At 37.5% G+C, this 22,197-nt stretch overlaps 4 protein-coding genes across 4 annotated transcripts; 2 read left to right on the forward strand and 2 right to left on the reverse strand.

Annotated features, from left to right (window-relative positions):
• The first annotated feature begins 377 nt into the window (after positions 1 to 377).
• On the forward strand, positions 378 to 8,675 carry LOC122023880. The gene is made up of 24 exons (XM_042582297.1): positions 378 to 641; positions 742 to 959; positions 1,065 to 1,170; positions 1,295 to 1,396; positions 1,664 to 1,723; positions 1,799 to 1,877; positions 2,102 to 2,249; positions 2,893 to 3,016; positions 3,143 to 3,323; positions 3,448 to 3,476; positions 3,588 to 3,736; positions 4,660 to 4,762; positions 4,897 to 4,992; positions 5,081 to 5,130; positions 5,249 to 5,372; positions 5,647 to 5,709; positions 5,831 to 5,890; positions 5,970 to 6,131; positions 7,391 to 7,464; positions 7,535 to 7,628; positions 7,837 to 7,973; positions 8,057 to 8,119; positions 8,295 to 8,400; positions 8,495 to 8,675. Exons 1-24 carry the CDS (start codon positions 468 to 470, stop codon positions 8,564 to 8,566), a joined length of 2,574 nt encoding a protein of 857 aa, XP_042438231.1. The 5' UTR covers positions 378 to 467; the 3' UTR covers positions 8,567 to 8,675.
• Positions 8,676 to 8,857: 182 nt separating this feature from the next.
• On the reverse strand, positions 8,858 to 11,126 carry LOC122023896 (putative F-box protein PP2-B12). The gene is made up of 3 exons (XM_042582319.1): positions 10,742 to 11,126; positions 10,292 to 10,410; positions 8,858 to 9,417 (listed from the first exon to the last, which is right to left on the reverse strand). The coding sequence occupies exons 1-3, from the start codon at positions 11,012 to 11,014 to the stop codon at positions 8,988 to 8,990; spliced, it is 822 nt and encodes a 273-aa protein (XP_042438253.1). The 5' UTR covers positions 11,015 to 11,126; the 3' UTR covers positions 8,858 to 8,987.
• Positions 11,127 to 11,744: 618 nt separating this feature from the next.
• LOC122023889 (pheophytinase, chloroplastic-like) lies at positions 11,745 to 13,529 on the forward strand. Its single transcript, XM_042582309.1, has one exon. It carries the CDS (start codon positions 11,963 to 11,965, stop codon positions 13,412 to 13,414), a length of 1,452 nt encoding a protein of 483 aa, XP_042438243.1. The 5' UTR covers positions 11,745 to 11,962; the 3' UTR covers positions 13,415 to 13,529.
• A 2,216-nt stretch (positions 13,530 to 15,745) lies between these two features.
• Positions 15,746 to 17,092, reverse strand: LOC122002716. The gene has a single exon (XM_042557993.1). It carries the CDS (start codon positions 16,935 to 16,937, stop codon positions 15,801 to 15,803), a length of 1,137 nt encoding a protein of 378 aa, XP_042413927.1. The 5' UTR covers positions 16,938 to 17,092; the 3' UTR covers positions 15,746 to 15,800.
• Between the last annotated feature and the right edge of the window lie 5,105 nt (positions 17,093 to 22,197).

A 22,197-nucleotide genomic window follows, 5' to 3' on the forward strand; every position in this document is an offset into this window, starting at 1 on the left:
TCAATTCATTTTAAAATATTAGTATTTTAGAGTTTATCAGTTTAATCAATTTTATATTTTAGTAAATAATTTTTAAAATAATATACAATTAATTTATATTAGTTTATATATATATATATATATATATATATTTATCACAGATGACACGGCGTCTTAAAATTCGCCATTCTTTTTCAATTTGACATCATCATTCATCAGTCGCAGACAATTCAAACTTAGTTTTTATTAAAAAAAAACAAAGAGAGATAGAAAAAAAGAAACATTTTAGAAATTAAAAATTTGAACGCTGATTCACGTTTTGTAATAAAATAAATAAATTAATCAAACCTTGACCCCTTATTAAACCCCTCTCCTCATCCACATCCTTCATTACTTCTCTAGTTCTCTTTTCTCTACGTCAGTTAATTTGCACCCATATTTCTAGACATTTGGGTAGGGGAGTTCACGGGTGACGAAGTCCAGTCGCAATGCGGGTGGCAGTGGTTGGTGCGGGGATCAGCGGGCTGGCTGCAGCCTACACGCTAGTAAAGGCCGGCGTGGAGGTGGTGCTGTACGAGAAGGAAGACTACTTAGGTGGCCATGCCAAGACTGTCTCTGTGGATGGCCTCCTCCTCGACCTCGGCTTCATGGTCTTCAATCGGGTAACTAGATACGATGATATGTCTAAATCTTACTTTTGCCTTTAAAAAATGTATTTTTTTAAATATAAATATATATATATAACATTTTGAGAATTTATAGGTGACGTATCCCAACATGATGGAGCTGTTTGAGAGCCTCGGCGTGGAGATGGAGAAGTCGGATATGTCATTCGCTGTAAGCTTAGATGACGGCAAAGGATATGAATGGGGAAGTCGCAATGGCTTCTCCAGCTTATTTGCACAAAAGGCCAATATTTGTAATCCCTACTTTTGGCAAATGATTCGAGAAATTTTCAAATTCAAGGCCGACGTCCTCGGGTAACCTTAATTTCAACTTTTTCTAGTGTGAGATTTTTTTTTGTTTTTTTTTTAAAACTGGTCTTCAATGTCTTTGAACAACCACCTACTAATTAATCCTGAAAGGTACCTTGAGGAGCTCGACAACAATCCAGATAAGGACCATAGTGAGACGCTAGAGCACTTCATCAGATCGCATGGTTATTCTGAGTTGTTTCAGAAGGGTTATCTTGTGAGATTCACGATATTGATTTATTTAGTTCGACAAGACTTTAATTTATTCTTCGTTCTTTTTTTTCTTTTCTGATGCTATTATATTGAGTGGTATTTGATATGTATATTATTTGATGTTTCAGATTCCAGTCTGTGCCTCTATCTGGTCATGCCCCTCCGAGGGAGTATTGCGTTTCTCTGCTTATTCTGTTCTTTCCTTCTGCCGCAATCACCACCTTCTTCAGGTCAATATCCTTTTGTGACTCTTGCCGTTGTTAATTATGAAGTAATGCATTGCCACATTTTCATTCTTCTTATTTAGCACTTTATTTGAACAGATTATTTTTGGTGCTTTGTAACTGTATAAGTTGCATGTTACATGCTTAGTGATGTATCTTCTGTGTTGTCAAAAGTTTTGTTGTTTGCTAGAGCTTATTCAACTTAGCATCCTTGTTTCTCCATTTCCCTTCTCCCTTATTCTGATCTCTCTAATGCTTCCATTCACATTTCAGCTATTCGGCCGTCCACAGTGGCTCACTGTCAAGTCACGTTCACAGTGCTACGTCGACAAGGTATTGCCTCTCCCCGAGTGTTTGAACTCATTCTTTGTAAACTTTTGACTCAAAGTTGATGCTTATTATAAGTAGATAAGAGAAGAATTGGAGAGCAGATCATGTACTATTAGAACAAGGTGTGCTGTGGAATCAGTTTTTAGTACTGATGCAGGTAAACAACTTTCAGTTACCTAATCAATGATCATTGATATTTATATCGATAAACTTAAAGGTTTAACATTGCCTTGGAACAAAATCTTAATGTACTATTAGAACACAATGAGCAAATCATGTTTTTTTTTCTCTTTTTCTTTTTGGGAAACTACAATAACTCATTATGCAAGTTGAATTTCTGGTGCACATTTTAGTTAGTTCCTGAAAATGCCTTTTTAGCAGGATGCTGTGTGGTAGGAGAAGATTGCTCCAAAGATATATATGATGGATGCATAATTAGCACTCATGCTCCGGATGCTTTAAAGCTTCTGGGGGAGCAAGCAACAATTGAGGAAACAAGGATACTTGGTGCTTTTCAGTATGTATATAGGTATGATGATATGCCCATATTTTGTTTTTGGAGAAGTTCAAGAAAGCCATTTGAATCGTAGAAGCCCGTGAATTTTAAGAATAAAGTGTTCATGTATTAACTATTAGCTGAAAGTCTATGATCTTAGTTCTACTACAGCTGATAGCTTTGAATCTACGTGAATTTTTCGAATGGTGCTATGGTGTCTTAGTTTTTCTCATGGTGATATGTTTTGGAACAAAGGGCACACCTTTTTTCACCTCCAATTAATTCTTTCTTTCTAAAATAGTCAACAAGCAATAATGATTCAAAACTTTTTTTAAGGGGCTAAAGGAGCTTTAAATCACAAAATAAAACTCATATATTACAATACAACTTCTTGTTCTTTTGACATAGAGAATTTTATTTAATTCCATCTTTAATTATTGCTGAGACATAAGACTTTGACATGTTTTGCAATACAGTGATCAATCATCTTGCACATAAAACATATTTTTGCTCAGGATTTGGAGATTTATGGCCTTCTTGAATAAAAATGTTAGTGAGTGCAAACTTGAGGGAACTTCACATTCTTCCTTCTCAAACTCAATTACATACATGTCTTTGCAAAATTTTTGTTTTCTCACCCGCTCAATTGACTAGTCTTCGATGTCTTGATGCACAGTGACATTTATCTTCATCATGACAAAAGTTTCATGCCGCAAAACCCAGCGACATGGAGTGCTTGGAACTTTCTTGGGACAACACAACATGGTGTGTGCATAACATATTGGTTAAATGTGTTACAGGTCAGTGCTTTTATTTTTTACTTAGCAACTGGCTAAACATGATTAGTTTAACATTATGAATTATTTAACATTGGTTTTAGCCTCTAGCCAAAAGGAGTTACCGATTATAATCATTGTATTTTGCAGAATCTACATTCAACTAAGCAACTATTTCTTGTAACTCTAAACCCCAAACGTGTACCAAAACATAGCTTACTTAAATGGTGCACCGGGCATCCTTTACCTTCTGTTGCAGCTTCAAAAGCTTCCTTAGAGCTAGAAAATATACAAGGTAAAAGAAGAATATGGTTCTCTGGAGCATACCAAGGTATAATGCAACTATACTTAAAGCAAAACATGAATCTTTTGCTCATTTACTTCATTAACCTTTAATTTTAACTTTTTCTCAGAGACCTTAATATTATTGTGAGTGTGTGTGCTGTGATTTGCAGGTTATGGCTTCCATGAGGATGCGCTGAAGGTAATTCACCTATGTTTTTGTATTTGAATTTCACTTTGTCATATTTTATGTTCACTAGATGATAAATGAAATGACAAATATCATAGATTACATTCATTCTATACTCTTCAGGCTGGGATTGTTGCTGCAAACAATGTGGTTAAAAATGACATTGTTCTATTGAGAAACCCAAAACACATGGTACCGTCATTGATGGAATGTGGAGCGAGATTTCTTGTGAATAGATTTCTTACGAAATACATCGCAATTGGTTGTGTGACGTAAGTGCATAAATTTGCTTACTTATTCAGATCCATCATTAGTAAATATTGGAAAAGATCGATTGCTTAACTGAAGTGTATGAGGAGTTGTTAGATTGCTAGGAAGTAACACATACAAAAAGTAATATGATAATAATGAAAATGCTAAGATGGATATATCGAGTTACCAGAATGGTAAAAATAAAAATATTAATAGTCAAAATCCTATGTTAGGTGTAACTTTAATACACCAACAACAACTATAACTAAACATTTATTCCACTAATTGTAACCTTAATAAATGGAAAAAAATAAGAAGAAGAAATAGGTCGAGATAGCATATGTTCAAGAACTCCTTATAAACTCTATACTCAAAATGAATTAATTAATTTGAGCATTCATTGTTATATAGCCTTGTAAATAGTTCAATAGAGAAATAAGATTAATGTAAGCTACTCCAAAATAGTTTGAACAAACACAATCTGATGATGACGATAATAATGATAATGTGTAAAAATGAATTTCTTATAGATGCATTTAAATAAAAAATTTGATATTAGTTTAAAAGAGTAGTTAATAGTTTTCTAAAATGAGATAGTAAATTGACATGATATGCAATATTCCTATTAAAAGACAAGGACCACAATTATAGCTATTAACCAAAAGTGACTAAATCACTTTTCATTGACATTTGAGTTCATGATCTACTTTTGTCTTTATAATCTTTAATCACACAAGTTAATTCCATTACAACATTAATCTTGTTTAAGAATTTAATTAGCAAAGGAATAAATGATTTGTTACAAATCAGGGTGCAAGCAATTGTGATGAATATCATTCACATGAGCTTGTCCAAAAACTATTTATCATCTATCCAGTGACTCTTTTAGTTTAGACCTCACAATTGCAATTCATTTTGATGCCATGATATATCATAATTATAGATTGCTAGAAGAAGGTGGCAACATCTACATCCACGAAGGAGCAACAATGAATGATACCAAGAAGGCTGTTCTTAGAGTTCATAATCCATTGTTCTATTGGAAGGTTCGGTTTTCTATATAAACATTTGTCTTGTCCCCGAATAAAATCATAGTTTAAAGATCAATTAAGAATTCCTTATTCTAATATATGGAGATATGTATATGTGCCAAAATCTTACTCATTATATACCTTGACAGATCGCTATCGACGCAGATATAGGTCTTGCAGATGCTTACATAAATGGATACTTATCATTTGTTGATAAAGAAAATGGTCTTCTGGATCTTTTTTTGGTAAATTACAAGTGGACAAGCTAAAATATTGAATAGAGTTTGTTGCCACTCGACTTGCATTTTTTGTTAATTTTATTGTATTTTCTAGGTTCTTATTGCCAACATGGAGCTGAGATATTCTCTTGGGAAGAGTTTAAGGTTTCTCCATGCATTGCTTTCTTGTTAGTTCGTTGAATGTACTACTGTCAATATGTACTAAAATGCAAACTTTGCATGCTTCCACTAACGAAACTTTTTCTCTCGACAAAATGATCAGAGGCTGGTGGACACCATTACTTGTGACAGCAGGAGTTTCATCAGCAAGATACTTTTTTCGACACTCCTTGAGACAAAACACTATAACACAAGCACGTCGTAACATCTCTAGTCATTACGATCTGGTTAGACTTCAGTTTACTTTGCTACGTTCATCATAAATTATTTCATGTTTGTAACTCTATTAATTGAGTTTTTAGCATGTTCAGTGTATTGCTTTAATCTATTTGGTAAAACTGGATGTCTTGTTTGCAAAGTAGGTTAACATGCAAATATGGTTAGTATAAACTGCCATTTACCTCAATAGAATCATCTACTATGTGAGAATGATTATGACCTAAAAACGTTCTTAACTATTTGAGTATAATATTGGAATTAATTCACTTCATTTTGTGACAGAGTAATGAGTTTTTTAATCTATTCTTGGATGAGACAATGACTTATTCTTGTGCCATTTTCAAGGTTCGGAACTACTATTATTGTTTTGCTTTGTTTACACTGTTGTATTGTTTTTGCTAACAAGTTTTACATAGAATTGTGATTCCTTCAATAGAATCTAAAATTTCTTCCCAAAATTTTCTAGACACAGAATGAGGACTTGAAAATAGCACAGCTCCGCAAGATCTCTCTTTTAATTAAAAAGGTGAGCATATTGTTGGAGTTTTTTTTGTGTTTCTTGTTTCATTGTTAACACATCCCTTATTTTCTTCATTAATATCAAGGCCCAAGTTGAGGGGAAGCATGAGGTTTTGGAGATTGGTTGTGGTTGGGGAAGTTTAGCTATCGAGGTTGTAAAGCAAACTGGCTGCAAATATACAGGAATCACCTTATCTGAGGAGCAACTAACATTTGCCAAAAGAAAAGCTAAAGAAGCCGGACTTGAGGTTTGTATTTTTTCATAAACTTATATAAATTGGCTTAAGATGAATTGTTACATTCAAGTTTTGTCCCTCTGTTATAGTAAATGAAACAATTTAACTATCCTCCTCTGCACACAACATGGAAAGTTTTATTCATCCTAATAAAGGCAATGAATAGAGATGGACACAAAATTTGATTTTGGAAGTATCAAGTTATTCTACTTCTAGGATATGAGAAATATGGAGAAATTGATTTGAACAACAAATTAATTGTGTAAATGAAAGCTATCTAGTAGTTTTAATCAAAATGATATCAAATTCCATTTAGATATCATGTTTGTAGATTTGTTAGTCTTAGAATTCATAGATTTTATGCGGTTCTTCTGTAATATTGTTATTTCTTTGTCTATTTTATCATTAACACATTCTTAATCGAAATGTTCTCATTGTAAATTTTCACATGGTGGATAATCAGGTTGAAATTGAACTTTAAAAAATTTGGTGGTTTATGTCTTTAATCACCATTGCTTCACTAAAGCTTACAAAGACGACCAATAAAATGATAGATTATTCAAAAGCAGCAAGTTGAACTATTGTACCGATATAGTTGTTAAGCAAGGCTAATGTTTTATTTACAGCTCAATTTCTCTTGAGTTAACCTTGTTTTGAGAGGAGACAACTAAAGTAGATACAGTCCTAGATGTTAGACAAAAATAGGATTTCATGGCATAAGAATTGGAAAACATCAACATGCTACTTTATAGAACAAATGAGCATTAGTGAATGAAATTAATATTTACACAACAACATGCTGCTTTACATAATATATAGGTGCCCCCGGGGATATGGTGCAGCGGTAGGATATTCAGGTTATTATCCAGACATCCACGGTTCGAGCCACAGATATGACGAATTTGTAGGAATTTTTTCTCCAAATGAGGCACGCAACTAAAGGATGCTGGGCTCTTGGGTTGCAACACTTCCCAATTTACCCTGGTGACCAATGGAAAATTTTCATGGGGCCGAGCAGGTCACCCCGGCTCGACGTTACCAACCCTGATTAATCATTTTTTTTACATAATATATAGGCATAATGTGAAACCGACTTTTGGGATTGCACTAATTACATAATATATAAGCTTCTTAATTATAACTTGCTAATTGATTTTTATGAAGATTTAATCATAATGTGAAGATTGTAGAAAATGTTATTTTTGGCAAACAATAAAAACTCCCTTTTGTTTGGACAAAAACATATTCTTACAAAAGAAATCTACTTTCAGGATTACACTAATTTCATGTTGATGGACTATCGTCAACTTCCAAAGTATCACAAATATGACCGAATCATCTCGTGGTACTATTAACTATATCTCACAACTTTTTTGGTCTCAGTATCTATAGTTCTCTACTAATAATAGTTACAGTGAGATGATTGAAGCAGTAGGTCACGAATACATAGATGACTTCTTCGGTTGTTGTGAGTCACTTCTATCTACAGATGGCATATTAGTCCTTCAGGTTTGTTCAATTAATTACTATTTTCACTTTCTCATAGATTATCTTAATATTAAATTACATCTTGTATTACTTCTGCTTTCTATTCAATCTTCCATCTCAAATACTTAAAAAGAAGTCGAATAGTCGAATAATATATGTGTGGAGGTTAAACACCCAAGTAATCTCACCTGTCCAGAGTCTAATGAGTTTGATTTTGCATACCTTGCAGTTCATATCGATTCCAGATCAACGATATGATGAACACAGGAGAACCTCTGACTTCCTGAAGGAGTACATCTTTCCTGGAGGATGCCTTCCTTCTCTGAACAGGATAACAACAGCGATGGCTACTTCATCTAAACTATGGTGACGACCAAAATGAACTTATACACATGCATATTGTGATTTACCTATTCTTTTTGGTCCTCATGTGTGTGCTCACCTTGTAGCACTGAGCACATCGAGAATATTGGCATCCATTACTATCAGAACAATTTACTTGCAAATAAGGAGTAAGTATCTATTTTATATATGGATGACTACACAGATGATAGCACATTGATAATAGTAGAGAACATAAACAGAAATATAATCACAAGGAATCAAGAGATTAAATAACAAATTTCTTCTTTCTCTAATCTTTTTGGCGTTTTGTTTGGCATAATTCTTGACGTTTTGATTTTTCAGCAAAATCGTTGCCTTGGGATTTGATGAGAAGTTTGTGCGTACTTGGGAGTACTATTTCATCTACTGTGCTTCTGGTTTCAAGTCATGCACGCTCGAAGATTATCAGGTATTTGAAATCATATATAAACAGTGGGAAAAATTAAAAGTGAATCAGTTTGATGGCTACATGGCTGATGCTGATTTATTTTTGAGTGATACAGATTGTGTTCTCTCGTCCCGGTAACGTTGGAGCTTTTGGTGAACCATTCAAGCTCGACCATTGCATTCGCTAATTTTTCTCGTGGCCTCTTACTTTTGAATCTTTTCGATCGCATTTTAATAAGTGTATTGATGGATATTTTCGAACACATTTTAATAAGTGTATCGATTCATTGTGGGGTATAGCCATCAACAATCCTTTCCACTACTTATTAATATTATGTTTAAAAAATTATTCACAATAACATAAAGTCCCTAATGTATCATGAGTTGGGTCATCTATACAGAAGTACTCGATGCTACAATAAACTATAAAAAAATATTAGTCAAGAACAAACAACTTTTAACCCTCAAATGTAATGGAATATTTATAAGAGAGAGAGAGAGAGAGAGAAACCCTTTAGGAAATAGGCAGCCACGGCTAGGAGCTTACAAATAAACAAATTATCTGGGATATTGTCTCGATCTCTTTGAAACAGGGCAAATTAAGCAGAACTAGTGGTGCTTTGTGTGTTTGGGCCTGATCTCGATTCCTTGGACAATGAGACCTCTCTTCCAATGCCCACCCTTGATATCCATGAAGCTCATGACGACCTCCCCATCTTCCCCTTCCTCGTTGTAAAACTCCCCCATTGCTACCTCCATCCATCCATCATCCCTCGCCGGCAGTAGTCCGAATCGAATTCGATTGAACCGTCCCCGCACGTCGTCGCTACGGGGCTGCAAGGGGACTGCGGTAGCGGAGGAGCGGAGGCCAAGCGTGACAGAGGCTTCCTGAGTTGGGTGGTTGAGGCCGCGGGACCAGTCGGCGAGCTTGAAGATGAGATACGCAGCGTAGGTTGTTCTGGGAGTCAGCATCTTGCTTTGGATGTGGCCGTGGATCTCCAGCCAGCATACGTTTACCAGCTCGGCCACCTCTGCAAACCTGACAAAGGAGGTGAGCTGGTGAGGGGAAGGCGAAAGGTGAAGCAGAAGCAAGAGCGTGGAAATCAAAATTAATTATTAAAATGCATTTCATGGTCATGATCTTTACATATATTACTTAATTGATACATTGCCTACCCGGAAACTTTGCCGTACCTAAAATTTTTTCGAACTCTTTTTTTCTCCTTAATCATTCGTTTATAATTTCAAACCCTCTCCATCCCCATCCTTCGTTTAGAAAAAAAAAAATTATAACTCTCATTCCAATAAATATCCATAGTAATGCCACATTACCACTACCGATAAAAGTTCTCTGGCATGTTTCTTTAGCACGGGAATCACATATGTTTCTTTAGCATGGGAATCACATTCACCTTATCCATGCTATGGCCTACTGGGCATAAAAAGAAGTATTAAATTGAGAGATGTTTTGGTTGATGAATATAGGACGAAATGATAATAAAAGATAATGTTTAAATTATGAATTTAAAAATAATAATTTAAAAATAATTTTTAAATTCATGTAAATCAATCAAATTCATATTATTTGATGGATTTTATTTCTATCTTTATTGTCATTTTATTTTACTATTGAATTCATACACATAATTATTTCTATCATTTAACTAAATACGAAAGATATAAAACCAAATTCCTCCTACGGATTAAATACTCACTGTACAGTTCTTTTCTTTTTTTGTTTTTTTCCTGATCTCTCTTTTTACTTACCCATGCACTGTTTGTCACATATCATATATAGAACAAAAAGGAACCGAGAAAAAAAATGCAGATAAAATATAAAATGAGTTGAAATTTGGGTGGCATAAACGAACAAACAGATAATAAATAAAACTCATATTTCGTTTTGGCATCACCTGGAATCTTGCGAAGTAATCCACCGCCAGTACCGAGGCGTGTCGCCCCACACGATCGAGAGGGCTCGGGCGGAGAGCGCGTAGCACTTGGCACCACTCGATCTCTCCAACCACATACTCTGCGACAAAACCAACCCCAACACACACCATTCGTGAATCAATCTTCCATATGACGTCGCCGCCGAAAGCAAAACGAGCCCAGGATCACAATTTAAAACGAAAAAAGAAAAGGCCGATCAACTTTTTTGTAGTTGCTGTTGTTTTGTTGTTTTAAAATGGATTTAAAAATCAAAAAAAAAAAATCAATTCATACTTTATTGGTCAAGGAATCATCTTAGATTTAACGATCGGGGATGACGAACGGGGGAGTGGAATAGAAACAAGCGAAGAATCGAATTGATGGAAGTGGAAAAAAACTGAATAAGAGAGAAAAGGGGAAGGGGTCGGTACCATCTTGCCGCCGTCGATGAGAATCGAGTCGGAGAGGCGGAAGAAGAGATCGCGCTTCGAGGAGTAGTCGACGGGATGGAGAGCGCGCGAGAGAAGGGCGGGGGTGTCGGCGGGGAGGAATCGGTCCCAGACGAGGTCGGAGTCGGCGGCAGCGCGGAAGGCGGTGGAGACGGCGGAGGAGCGGCAAGCGTCGAGGGGCGACGTGAGGGCGATGGCGTTGGAGACGCAGCCCTCAGGAAGCCTCTCGATGTCCGACCCGCCTTCCTTTTTCATGTCGATGTAGCAGCAGCAGCGAGCGCGATCACGAAGCGCCTCGCCCTCTCACCTCCCCCGGTTTATATACATCACACGATGAGGATGAAAGGGGTGAGGGTGAGCCGGTGGGGCATGATGTGGTGTACGCAAATGGGTCTTTCCGCTCCATCTCTATTTTTCTTTATTTCAGGTGAATGAGTTTTTTAATAATTAACAATGATAAAAAATAAACATCACAGTTTGATTTCGTTAGAATTTTCTATTTAAAATTATATGTTTAAAATGAATTTCTCAGTGCGACTTTTTTTGTTTTGTGATAACATAACTACAAATCGGTGCTTCATACTCTCTGATAAAATCAATCGATAAATTAAACCAACTAAATTTCAATAACACATAAAGATAATATAAAGAAGGATTAATAATCTTTCATTTCATTTTTCAATTTTGCAGGATCTTATAGAATTTTTATTTAAACTCATTTTAATAATTAATTTTGTTTTTAAATAAATATTTTAAAATTAATTTAAAATTTAATTTTCTGATCAATTTTTAAATTTATTGGATAATACCTACATAAATTATTTCAAACTGTATTGGTTTGACTAATTTCCCAACACGGAGGGATTGGCGTGTGCGGAGGTAGTTGGCGAGGCTGAAGGGACTAGTCCAGGACCGGCCGGCCCATTTGGCCCAGACGAGTCAGGGCGGTGAAGGTTTCCATCGGCCTAAAAACGTGCCCGCAAACTTCTCTGCAGCGCACCTGCCGTGCACGCAAAAGCAACGACCCTAACCCTCCATTTCTTCCTCCTCTCCTCTCCTCTCCTCTCCTGGTTAATAAACAGAGCAGGGCAGGAAGAGAAGAACCAAGAGGTTGAACTCTGCTGCTCAGCAGGCGCGCGCTTCTGAACCTCCTTCTCCTACCACTCTGTTTTCCCTTCCGAAACCACTGAATTCAGGCAAGGCATGGACTCGCTGCTGTCCTTGAGCCATTCCTCCATTTGCTGGCCCTGCAGCGTCACCAACTCCGACCGCTCCAATCTTGCTTTGCTTTCCGGCGGAAGGCCTGTAATTCGATCTTCCGGACTGAAGCCCTCGAAAGGTCGTAGGTTCCCGCCCTCGCGGGCTTCCCAATCTCACGACTACCACGCCGTCCACGGCGATGTGAGCCTCCGAGACGTGCCCAAGAAGGCAGAGGGAGCGGAAAAGGTCCTGATACCGAGCTTGCCGGAGGAGGCCGATCGCAGCGCGAGTTCGTCTCCGATCAGCAGCTCCTTCTGGGAGTGGAAACCCAACATCGCGGTCCACTACGAGAGATCTGGGTCTCACAACACCGGCGCCCCCGCGGTGCTCTTTCTCCCCGGCTTCGGCGTCGGCTCCTTCCACTTCGAGAAGCAGTTGAAGGACCTCGGCCAAGATTACCGCGTCTGGGCGCTGGATTTCGTAGGGCAAGGCAAGTCCTTGCCGTCCCAAGACCCTGCTCCTGCTCTCGCCCACGAACAAGACGACGACGGCGATACTCCACTATTCTGGGGATTCGGAGAAGAGCCAGAGCCATGGGCGAGGGAGCTTGTATACTCGGTGGACCTTTGGCGAGACCAGGTTCGGCATTTCGTTGAACAGGTGATCGGCGAACCAGTATACCTCGTCGGCAACTCTCTCGGCGGCTACGTGGCTCTGTACCTTGCAGCATCCTTCCCTGAACTAGTGAAGGGAGTGACCTTGCTGAATGCGACGCCATTTTGGGGATTCCTTCCCAATCCAATCAGATCTCCGAGGTTGTTCAAGCTGTTCCCATGGAGCGGCACATTCCCTCTGCCCTCAGGCGTGAGAAGACTCACCGAACTGGTGTGGCAGAAGATAAGCGACCCCAAGAGCATACGCGACATACTGAAGCAAGTCTACAGTGACCATTCCGTAAAGATCGACAAAGTGTTCTCCCAAATAATCGAAGTGACTGAACACCCTGCAGCAGCTGCGGCCTTCGCTTCGATCATGTTTGCGCCCGGAGGGCAGTTGTCCTTTCAGGAGTCCCTGGGCAGGTGCGCAGTCAGTGGAGTTCCAATTTGTCTCATGTACGGAAGGGAAGATCCATGGGTGAGACCCATTTGGGGGCTTAAAGTAAAGCAACAGTTGCCAGAGGTGCCTTACTATGAGATTACACCGGCAGGCCACTGCCCGCACGATGAGGTTCCGGAGGTGGTGAACTACTTGTTGAGAGGGTGGATCAGGAACCTCGACTCTCAGGGTTCTGTGGCGCTGCCCCTCGTGGAGCCTGAGTACGAAGGACGAGGATTTTCGAAAGAGCTGGAGTATATCAAAGAGGGATCGCGAAAGTCGATTCGGGTGCGGTTCTGCGGATCGGAAGTCTCTTCCTTCTCCACCTTGCTGAAGGTGTTGGGTCTAGTCTCCAAATGAATTAGTAGACTCCTACTCTCCAAGGTGGTTTAGGGCTGTAAGATGATTATGTTTGTCTATACACACATCTAACAGTTATCTCATTAACAAGAGTGATACGATATAATACCCCGTACTAAAACAGTCTCGTCGTGCTTGATCGACAATTAGGCATCGATCGTCTACAAGCAGTTAAAGCAGCTACAGAGTCACCTCGTTTGATTGAAAACATGGATGGCTGAATTTTACAAAAATAAAGTGGAAATGATAAATTGTAAACCATGCCTGAATCATCCATTATTTAAATATTGATCACTTCATTTAATTACATCCACCCCGCTTCCTTATTTAAAAATATCGTAATTTAGAATTAAAAAAATTATTTTATTAAATTTAGATATTTATATATATTTTTTCCCAACCCATCAAATACCAATATTTGTGCATACTCGAAGTTGCTTAGATACATAAAATTAGGAGCAGCCATCCCTCACGTGGCATAGTCAAGTCAGTCAAGATGAGCTCGGTTCAAGTCAAGCTGAGTTCAGGTTTGATCAGGATGAACTCAGATCAAGTTAGATCGAGCTCAAGTCAGGTTAAAAGGAACTTGGATCAATTCATCCTAAAAGGAGACTTCAAATCAATTCAGTCCGAGTCGCATCCGAATACGATCTACCCAGCAAAATCGAGTTCCGGTTCGGCTGTCCACTTAATATTTTCCTTGAATTTTTTCAGACCATTATTGGAGGAACTTCCCTGCTAGCTACCTGGCATTGTGAGCGCTGACCTAAAGGAAGTTAGCCTATTAACGCCCGAGTCAAAGCAGATCGATCTGTCGAAGACCGACTTGACTTATAACTAGACGGTCAAAATTATTTGATAGTCATCCCATCCATTAATCTCAGACCGGATCAAAGAGGATTGACACCGTAAACTTAGGAAACATGCTTCATTCAGCACTGACACAATTATATCGTTGCACGTTTCCATCCGGGTTTGGCAACGGAATAGGGATCATAATAGGCCTATTTTATCCATTTCTATTTATTATACTTATATATATCCTTATTTATTATATCTATATCTATACTTATCCTCTTATCCATCGGATATTTAACTTTCATATTCATCCTCATATCTATCCTTATTTATTATATCTATATCTATATTTATCATTTTATCCATCGAATATTTAACTTTCATACTCATCCTCATATATGTCGAAAAAATATTTCAATGTACTTATCAATTTTTCCTTATCTTGCACTCTTTCGATCGAATGAACATTTGAAAGGAAAAGAAATGAGATGCGTGTTGATTACCAAATTAAGAGGTAAATTAAATTTTTTTTTCTAAGACTGAAAGTAGACTGAAAATTTTCTTTCTCATTAAAAATAATATATATATATCTCGAATATCAAGTAGGATACGAATAAAAATCTACCCCTTCCATCTCCACCTATATTCAAAATATTCATATCTAAATATCCATTTATTATAGTTGAATATAAAAATTCCCTCGAACGATGGCTTTTACCGACTAGTTTCAAGTTCATTTGCCAATTTGTTGTCATTATCTATTATATTCGTTGAATACATGTAAATTAATTTATATACATAATAAATTATTTTATCATATTACTTTTTTGATTGACTAGTTCAAGTGATCATATCTAGGTTTCCATATCATGAAACGATGGTTTCTTTTCAAAATACCCTTTAGCTAATCCTGTCGGCCACAACTCTCAAGGATCTCCTCTTCCAGTCCAACCCCAACAATTGCAACATCTAATTCATTATTTCGTAAAATATTTTTCTATTTGCATTTGGAATATTGTTCTATTTTTCAGTATATGCAATGTAAATTTATGATCAATTTAAAATATTTTATTGGTTGATGAAAATTTAAAAGTTTTTTTTATAACTTCCAACTCGTGGATAATCAAAAAAAAAAAATACTTGCTCATACGAATACACATTTATTTCTCATAAAACAAAAGATCCATCTACATAACAAACAAAAACAACAAACAACATCACCAACAAAAATAATAATAATCAAAACCACCAACAAAAGCACCTAAACAACGTGAGCAACTAGTAATAATAACCGACAAACTGATTAATAAAATTTCAAACAAAATTTCCACTACGCTTTTTTTTTTTTTGAAATATCTTTTAGTATATTAAATCATCAAAATACCTTTAAAAGTTTAACGCTCTTATCATTTCACCCTTGCTTATTAATACAATTGACATCCTTAACAATATTAATAACTAAATGGAGAAATTACAACTTTTTTAAAGTACTTTAATAATTTCAAATTTTTATGCATATTTTTGTAAATGAGAAAATTTTAAATGGGCGAAATGAAATTTTCCCAAGTTTATTTTGGACTCGGAGTGATTATGATACTTCCGAAGGCTGCAGGGCCTTGACGACGGCGTCCACGTGGCTGAGCGCGGAGACGCTCGTGACCGTCGGATACGTGGGCGCCACGTTCGGGTGGAAAACCACCCGCCCCGTGCTATCGTACGCCACCTGCCACCCTGTCACCGCCGGGTACGGCTCCACCGCCATCTGCGACGCCGCCGGTGCGTAGAAGCCCCCCGGCAACGCTGGGATCATGTACATGGTGAGATCGGCGGTTGGGACAAAGGATGCGTACCTGGCGACTGACGCCCCACCACCGGTGTGCCCCACCCAGCAGTACGGAGCCGACGGATGTGGAGACAGAGCCGACTTTTCTGGAAATCGTGGAACTTGGTGCTCAAGAGGCGGAGGATTTGCTGCTATCTTCTTCATCTTTTGGATCTCCTCAGAGGAGAACGCGACGGTGAAATCAAGGGAAGTGTCGTTCTGCTGCTGTTGATGCCGATCAGCCTTAGCCAGACTAGGTTTCGCCGGAGCCTCGCGAGGAAGACTGTCAACCACCATAAGCGGCGGCGGAGCAATTTCTTTGGTGGTAACCTTCACGGCCGGTGGAGGAACGAAGTCCTGATCGAAACCGAAGAGGAAGTCAGCGCTGGACGGAGTTTTTTGGACGGCGAGGAGGGCGTCGAGGAGAGCGGCGGAGGGGCGCGGGGGAAGCGAGCGGACGGGGAAGAGAAAGAGGCGCAACCTTGGCGCGGCCGGCTTGATTTGCTGGAGGCGGTCGTACTCAGCCATCAAGTGTTCGAGGTCGTCGTCCTCGGCGATGGAGATGAGGACGTCCAGGCCCTCGCCAGGGAGCTGGTACTTGAGTGCGAGGGGATCGGCGGCGGGGGAAGGGAGGAGGGAGGCGAGCTTGGCCAGGAGGGCGGGCAGGCGGGTGGAGCGGTCGAGGGCGACGATCCTGGACTCTCCGCCGACGTAGGAGAGGCGGGTGGCGTCTTGGGGGCAGGGCTGGATGCGGCCGCCGTAGCTGACCATGAGCTTGACGCGGGCAGGGGAAGGAGGATGCGGAGGAGGAGAGGCGGCGTCGGAGGCAGGGGAGAGGTGGTGGTCGCGGCGGAGAGAGGTCGTGGAAGAGGCGGCGGAGGAGTCGGCGGCGGCGGAGTCCATCGCGAGCGGTAGCTAATGCGATTTCCGTAAGTTCTCCTTTTCTGCGGAGGCGGCGAGATGAGCTGGCGGAGGGCGCGGAGCGAGGTGGAGGAAGAGAAGGGCGGAATGTCTGAGGACACGCTCTTTCACGCTTGACTAGACTCCGCTTATGCCTTTTGGCTCTACAATAGCTGACAGAAAATCATCCGTTCCGTTTACTCCGAGGCGGATTTTTTTTTTGAAGAAATTTATTTTCCCCTATTTGTTTTTAAAATGTTCTAAGTTATTATCTTATCTTCCAATTGTCACGTATAAATACACCTAATAAAATATATAATAAATTAATTTGTAAATCAGTTTAATATTTAAAATTTCTAACGAAATGTATAAAAATTAAACTCGATAAGAAAATTAGTAAGCTTGATTAATTAGTAAATTTAACCGTATAAATTTATTTATTCATTTTAAAAATTTGTTTTTACTATTTAATAGGTTTGATAAAAAATTATTAATGAATATAAAATCATAAATTTTAATTTTATTTGTGAATATTGTTCCGTACACTGGGTAATTAACAAAATATTTATGTTCATTTATGCTAACCTACTGTATTTAGGGATAAGTTAAAATTCAATTAAATTAAATAAATTGATTAAATTTTAAAATTCAGTTAGGTTAATTTATAAATTCAGTTAATTCAATTCGATTTTGATTTTAAAATTTCTTAATTAAAAATTTTTGCCCAAATCAAATTTTTTAACCTTATTTTTAAGATCAAAATTAAATTTTATTAAAAAAATAATTTTTAAAAAAAATTGGTTAGCTCAGTTTGTTAGAAAAAAATCGATTTAGTTCAATTCGATTAATTTTATTTGATTTTAACTTAATACTCCCCATAACTGCATTAGTAAGAGAAAGAAGAAATACAAGATTGATCGTGCGTAATAATTGAGACGTTTGATGTACTAGTAATGCGTTGATTTTATTGGTTGTTAGGAGGGTAACATGGCTATTGGCCTACGAGGAAGAAGACTCAAAGAATGTGGTTTAGAGTGACGGTGAGGGGAGTTCACAATGAGGTCACTCTGACGCTCAATTAAGCTTTTGATGAAAAAAAAAAGTAGTTATTGAAAATTAAGGTTTGGAAAGTTATGTGCGCTTATATTTTTTCTGGAGTTCACCTACTTTTTATTGGGTGGGTGGTTTTACCACGTCCTCTGCATTATCCGCAAACGTTACCACATTTCCTTTATTACTTGTAAGCGTTATCACGTTCTCTGACATAAAGGGGCATCATTGCCCATTTATTTCCACCGTTTTCGCAATGATGTTTGTGTAATCCTCGCTTCTCCCTACACAATGGTTCGTCTGAGGATCATTCGGAATCGATAGCGCCTGAGAGCCAGGGATCAAGCGTAGCTAGGAGTCGGGAGTCTGGTGTAGCCAGGAGTCAAGAGTTGAGCGTAGTCGGGAGTCAAGCATAGCAGACAGTCAGGAGTCACCCCAAAAATATCCTAGTTTATCAATAGAAAATTCAGTCGGAATTACGTCGATATATTCTGTTACCAACAAATTTTTGACGGAATATTGTTTATCAGGAGAAGATTTGTTGAAAACAGGTTTCCAGACGGAATACAAACTTCCATCATTAATATTACTGACGGAATACATATTCCATCAATAAATTTCAACAAAAATTTATTGACGGAAATAGTAGTTTCTGTCGGTATACATGTCGGATATATATTGTTCCAGTAGCTAGTATTTACCGATGAAAATAGCTATTTCCATCGGTAATCACCAACGGAAATAGTTATTTTCGTCATTAATCACCAACGGAAACAACTGTTTCTGTCGATGATCATTGACGGAAAACATTTTTTCGTCGATGATCACTGATGGAAATAGTTGTTTCCGTCTGTAAATATTGACATAGTGATGATACATAACAGGGAATATCGACGAAAACAATGTTTCTATCGGTAGAATAATAATAGTAATAATAACCATTTTATATTCAGAATCTACCATCTATGCAATTTACATATCTATATAAATAATCACAAGTGATGACATTTTATACATACAAACATCACATTTTACAATCCATAAATACATTCACATTTTACATATAATCACATTTTGCACATCATATTAATTCATACATACAAACAAACACAATTCTAATAATTCATACATCCTAACAAATCATATATCACTAACACAAATAAACTTATACAAACAAATAGTCTTATGGATAGAAATAAATAAAACCAAACACAATCTAAATAATACACAAACACAATAATAGAAATAAAACACAACATAATAATAAAAATAAATATCTATATCTAAATCCAAATGTACAGAGTCAAATATATAAATTCATACCATGATACAAAATCCAAATAATACTAGTAATATAAAATTCTACAGAAAGTCAAATATGATAGATTATCATTAGATTGATGTATAATTAAAAATTTTACATATATTTATAACTAAGTTTACATATAATAAAAAAAAAATACCTAGATAGAAAGAAGATGATGATGATCATGATGAATATGTAAATAGGGACTTCTGAAACATATAGTAATATAATATTAGAAATGAGCATATTATAATATCAAAACTAAATATAAATAAAAAATTAAGTTGTAATTGATCAAACCTAAAAAAAAAAGCTAATCACGACGATCTGATGGGTCTTGAGTCTCTTGTGACTCAAAACCATGTGATGTTTGGTTGTGGGTGAAATTAGCCACAATCACTCGCATACGAGCAAAGAGAGCTTCATTATCCGCGTCATATGTAATTATGATCTGATCCTCCTTAGCTCTCCTCTAATTTCAGCGATGCTCCTCTACTCCTCAGCGGTCCTCCACTAGTCTATGGAGGTCATCCTCTCATCCACTGACTTCAATTGAGTGTGCATTTTTTCATTTTGGCGTCTTAAAGACTGTATCTTAGTAGAAGAACAGGAAATAGCACGACCCCTAGGAGTCCTCAAACGATCAAATGCAACTTTGGCCTATGAGCTAAGGTGGTAGAGAGTGAAGTTTATTATTTTTCCACCAACAATATCATAATATATCTCATTTAGTGTGTCAGTGGATGGAGGTTGTGACCCCCCTCTGATGATGGTTGAGATGTCTGAGTCACTTTATCTGTCATTTGATTTTATTTGGAAAAATATAATATGATTAATATCTAATTTGATCATAATTACAATAATCTTACGTGTAGGGCTCGAGATCAAGAATCGACAAATGTCCAATCTTTCTTCTTGTGGGTCTTAAGAAAGACCTCCATATATGTGGGTTGTTGGGTAAGATCATGCTTCTGCATACATAAATAATTTGGGACAAAATAATACAAGTTTGGTAATAAATATAAAATTTGTTACAAAGTATAACTTTAAATTAAACTCACCAGATCCATGACATGCTCAACAATAGATCTGGATTCTGACATATGTCAAGCGGTACCGGTGCTCGAGCTACCTGGCTCTATATTTTTGTTTGATCGAGCCTTTTTAGTATTTTCTTTCCACCTTTCTGTAGCTCATGTGGTTGTCCATGCACTCCATGTCGCCTTAGAAACATACACCGGTCTAGTGCCCCTTCTTTCTTATATAGTACATAAGGTGTCTATAAAGTTTAGCATACTAATTATTTCATGTAGCTTTAAATTGTTCCTCTTGCCCTTCTTCCCATATATATCTTTTCTACAATTATTGTTGTAACCCCAAGGTTGTTTTGGTGTGATCTGTTGGTTAGTCCTAGGAAAACGTACCGGTTCCACTGTACAAAAATTTTGTACAAGTGTCGAACATTTCCTTAAATAACCTATTGTGTTCTTTAGAAGTTAAATTAGGAATCACAGACGGAACTTAACATCATTGATTCCAAATTTAACTTATCTGTTCTTGATGGTTTAGATTTGGATCGCAAGCGGAACTTAACACTATTGATCCAAATCCACCTATGTTATTAATTCCATTAAATAGTAATTTCCAAAATTGGTTTCCAGGACAGCATGGCAAGGCACATGACCTTATTGGATATGGGAGCAACCACCACCGCCTAGACAAAGCCTTTTAAGGAAAGCTAGTATTTAATTTCCTTAAATAACTTTAGGTAAACCAAAAAGAACAATCGAATCGCAAATTCAAAAAATAAAGAAAACACAAACACGAAAAACTAATTCGAAAAACTAGATCTAATGTCTCTTGTGTTTGGAATTCATACAAAGAAAAATAACTAGCATGATACGGAAAATAATTGCTAATTATACCTTCTCTTTGTATGCTAATGACCTCGAGATCTTCTGCCGTATTCCTTGCCTCGCATTGGACGTCGTGTGGGCGACGATCTTCCAAGATGAACACTACCCAAAAGCTTTCTTCCTCTTCCTCTAAAATTCGGCCACCACCACCACCAAGGAGAAGAGAGCAAAGGGAAAAGAAGAGGGAGAAGGGGCCGGCCACACCAAGATCTCCAAGCAAGAGAATAAGAATTGTGTCTCATGAGGCCTTCTCTCCCCTTCTTTTATATTACTTGCCCAAGGCAAATAAGGGAAGAATTTTTACAAAAATTAAAATCTTCCTCTTGTTTTTCCTTTTCCCTTTTTATTTTCCTTTTCTTTCCTCTTGATTGAATCAATCACCAAATCATTGGATGATGATTTTAATTTTATTTCTATTTGGTCAGCCACCTTGCTTAGGCACCAAGCAAGGGTGGCCGACCCCCATAAGAGGAAGGAAATATATTTTTTTTAATAAAATTTTACAAGAAGAAATCCTCTTATAAAATTTTACAAGCTCTCTTTCCTAAAGTGGATGTTAAAAAGGAAAGCTTTTAAAAATTAAAATCATGTTTTAAAATTTAAAATTTTTCTCCAAAAATTTACTTTTTTTTTAACATGAATAGAAAATTTTAATTTTTAAAACTTCTCTTCCTTTTTTCTAAAACCATGAGGATGATTAAAAAAGGAAAGTTTTAAAACTTTTAAAACTCTATTAAAAAATATGGCCTAATTCAAATAAGGAAAGTTTTTAAATTTAAAATCTCTCTTTTATAACTTGTAGATTTCTATAAAGAGAAGATTTTAAAAATTCAAAACACCCCTCCTTGTTTGAATTATTGTGGCCGACCCCTACATGCTTGGGCACCAAGCAAAGGGCCGACCCTTTAAGAGGAGATATGGTCGGCCATTGCTTGGTCACCAAGCAATGGACCGGCCCCCTTCTTGGACACCAAGATGGGCCTATCTTTGG

This window comes from Zingiber officinale, chromosome 1A, assembly GCF_018446385.1.
Source record: "Zingiber officinale cultivar Zhangliang chromosome 1A, Zo_v1.1, whole genome shotgun sequence".
NCBI lineage: Eukaryota > Viridiplantae > Streptophyta > Magnoliopsida > Zingiberales > Zingiberaceae > Zingiber > Zingiber officinale.

Excerpts from the sequence above, each read along its gene's own strand:
- LOC122023880 (XM_042582297.1), top strand. The coding sequence starts at position 468 with ATGCGGGTGGCAGTGGTTGGTGCGGGGATCAGCGGGCTGGCTGCAGCC. Across the intron at positions 5,373-5,646 it reads TCTCTAGTCATTACGATCTG|AGTAATGAGTTTTTTAATCT; the intron begins GTTAGACTTCAG and ends ATTTTGTGACAG. Across the intron at positions 6,132-7,390 it reads CTAAAGAAGCCGGACTTGAG|GATTACACTAATTTCATGTT; the intron begins GTTTGTATTTTT and ends ATCTACTTTCAG.
- LOC122023896 (XM_042582319.1), bottom strand. The coding sequence starts at position 11,014 with ATGAAAAAGGAAGGCGGGTCGGACATCGAGAGGCTTCCTGAGGGCTGC. Across the intron at positions 10,411-10,741 it reads TCATCGACGGCGGCAAGATG|AGTATGTGGTTGGAGAGATC; the intron begins GTACCGACCCCT and ends GTTTTGTCGCAG. Across the intron at positions 9,418-10,291 it reads ATTACTTCGCAAGATTCCAG|GTTTGCAGAGGTGGCCGAGC; the intron begins GTGATGCCAAAA and ends CTCCTTTGTCAG.
- LOC122023889 (XM_042582309.1), top strand. The coding sequence starts at position 11,963 with ATGGACTCGCTGCTGTCCTTGAGCCATTCCTCCATTTGCTGGCCCTGC.
- LOC122002716 (XM_042557993.1), bottom strand. The coding sequence starts at position 16,937 with ATGGACTCCGCCGCCGCCGACTCCTCCGCCGCCTCTTCCACGACCTCT.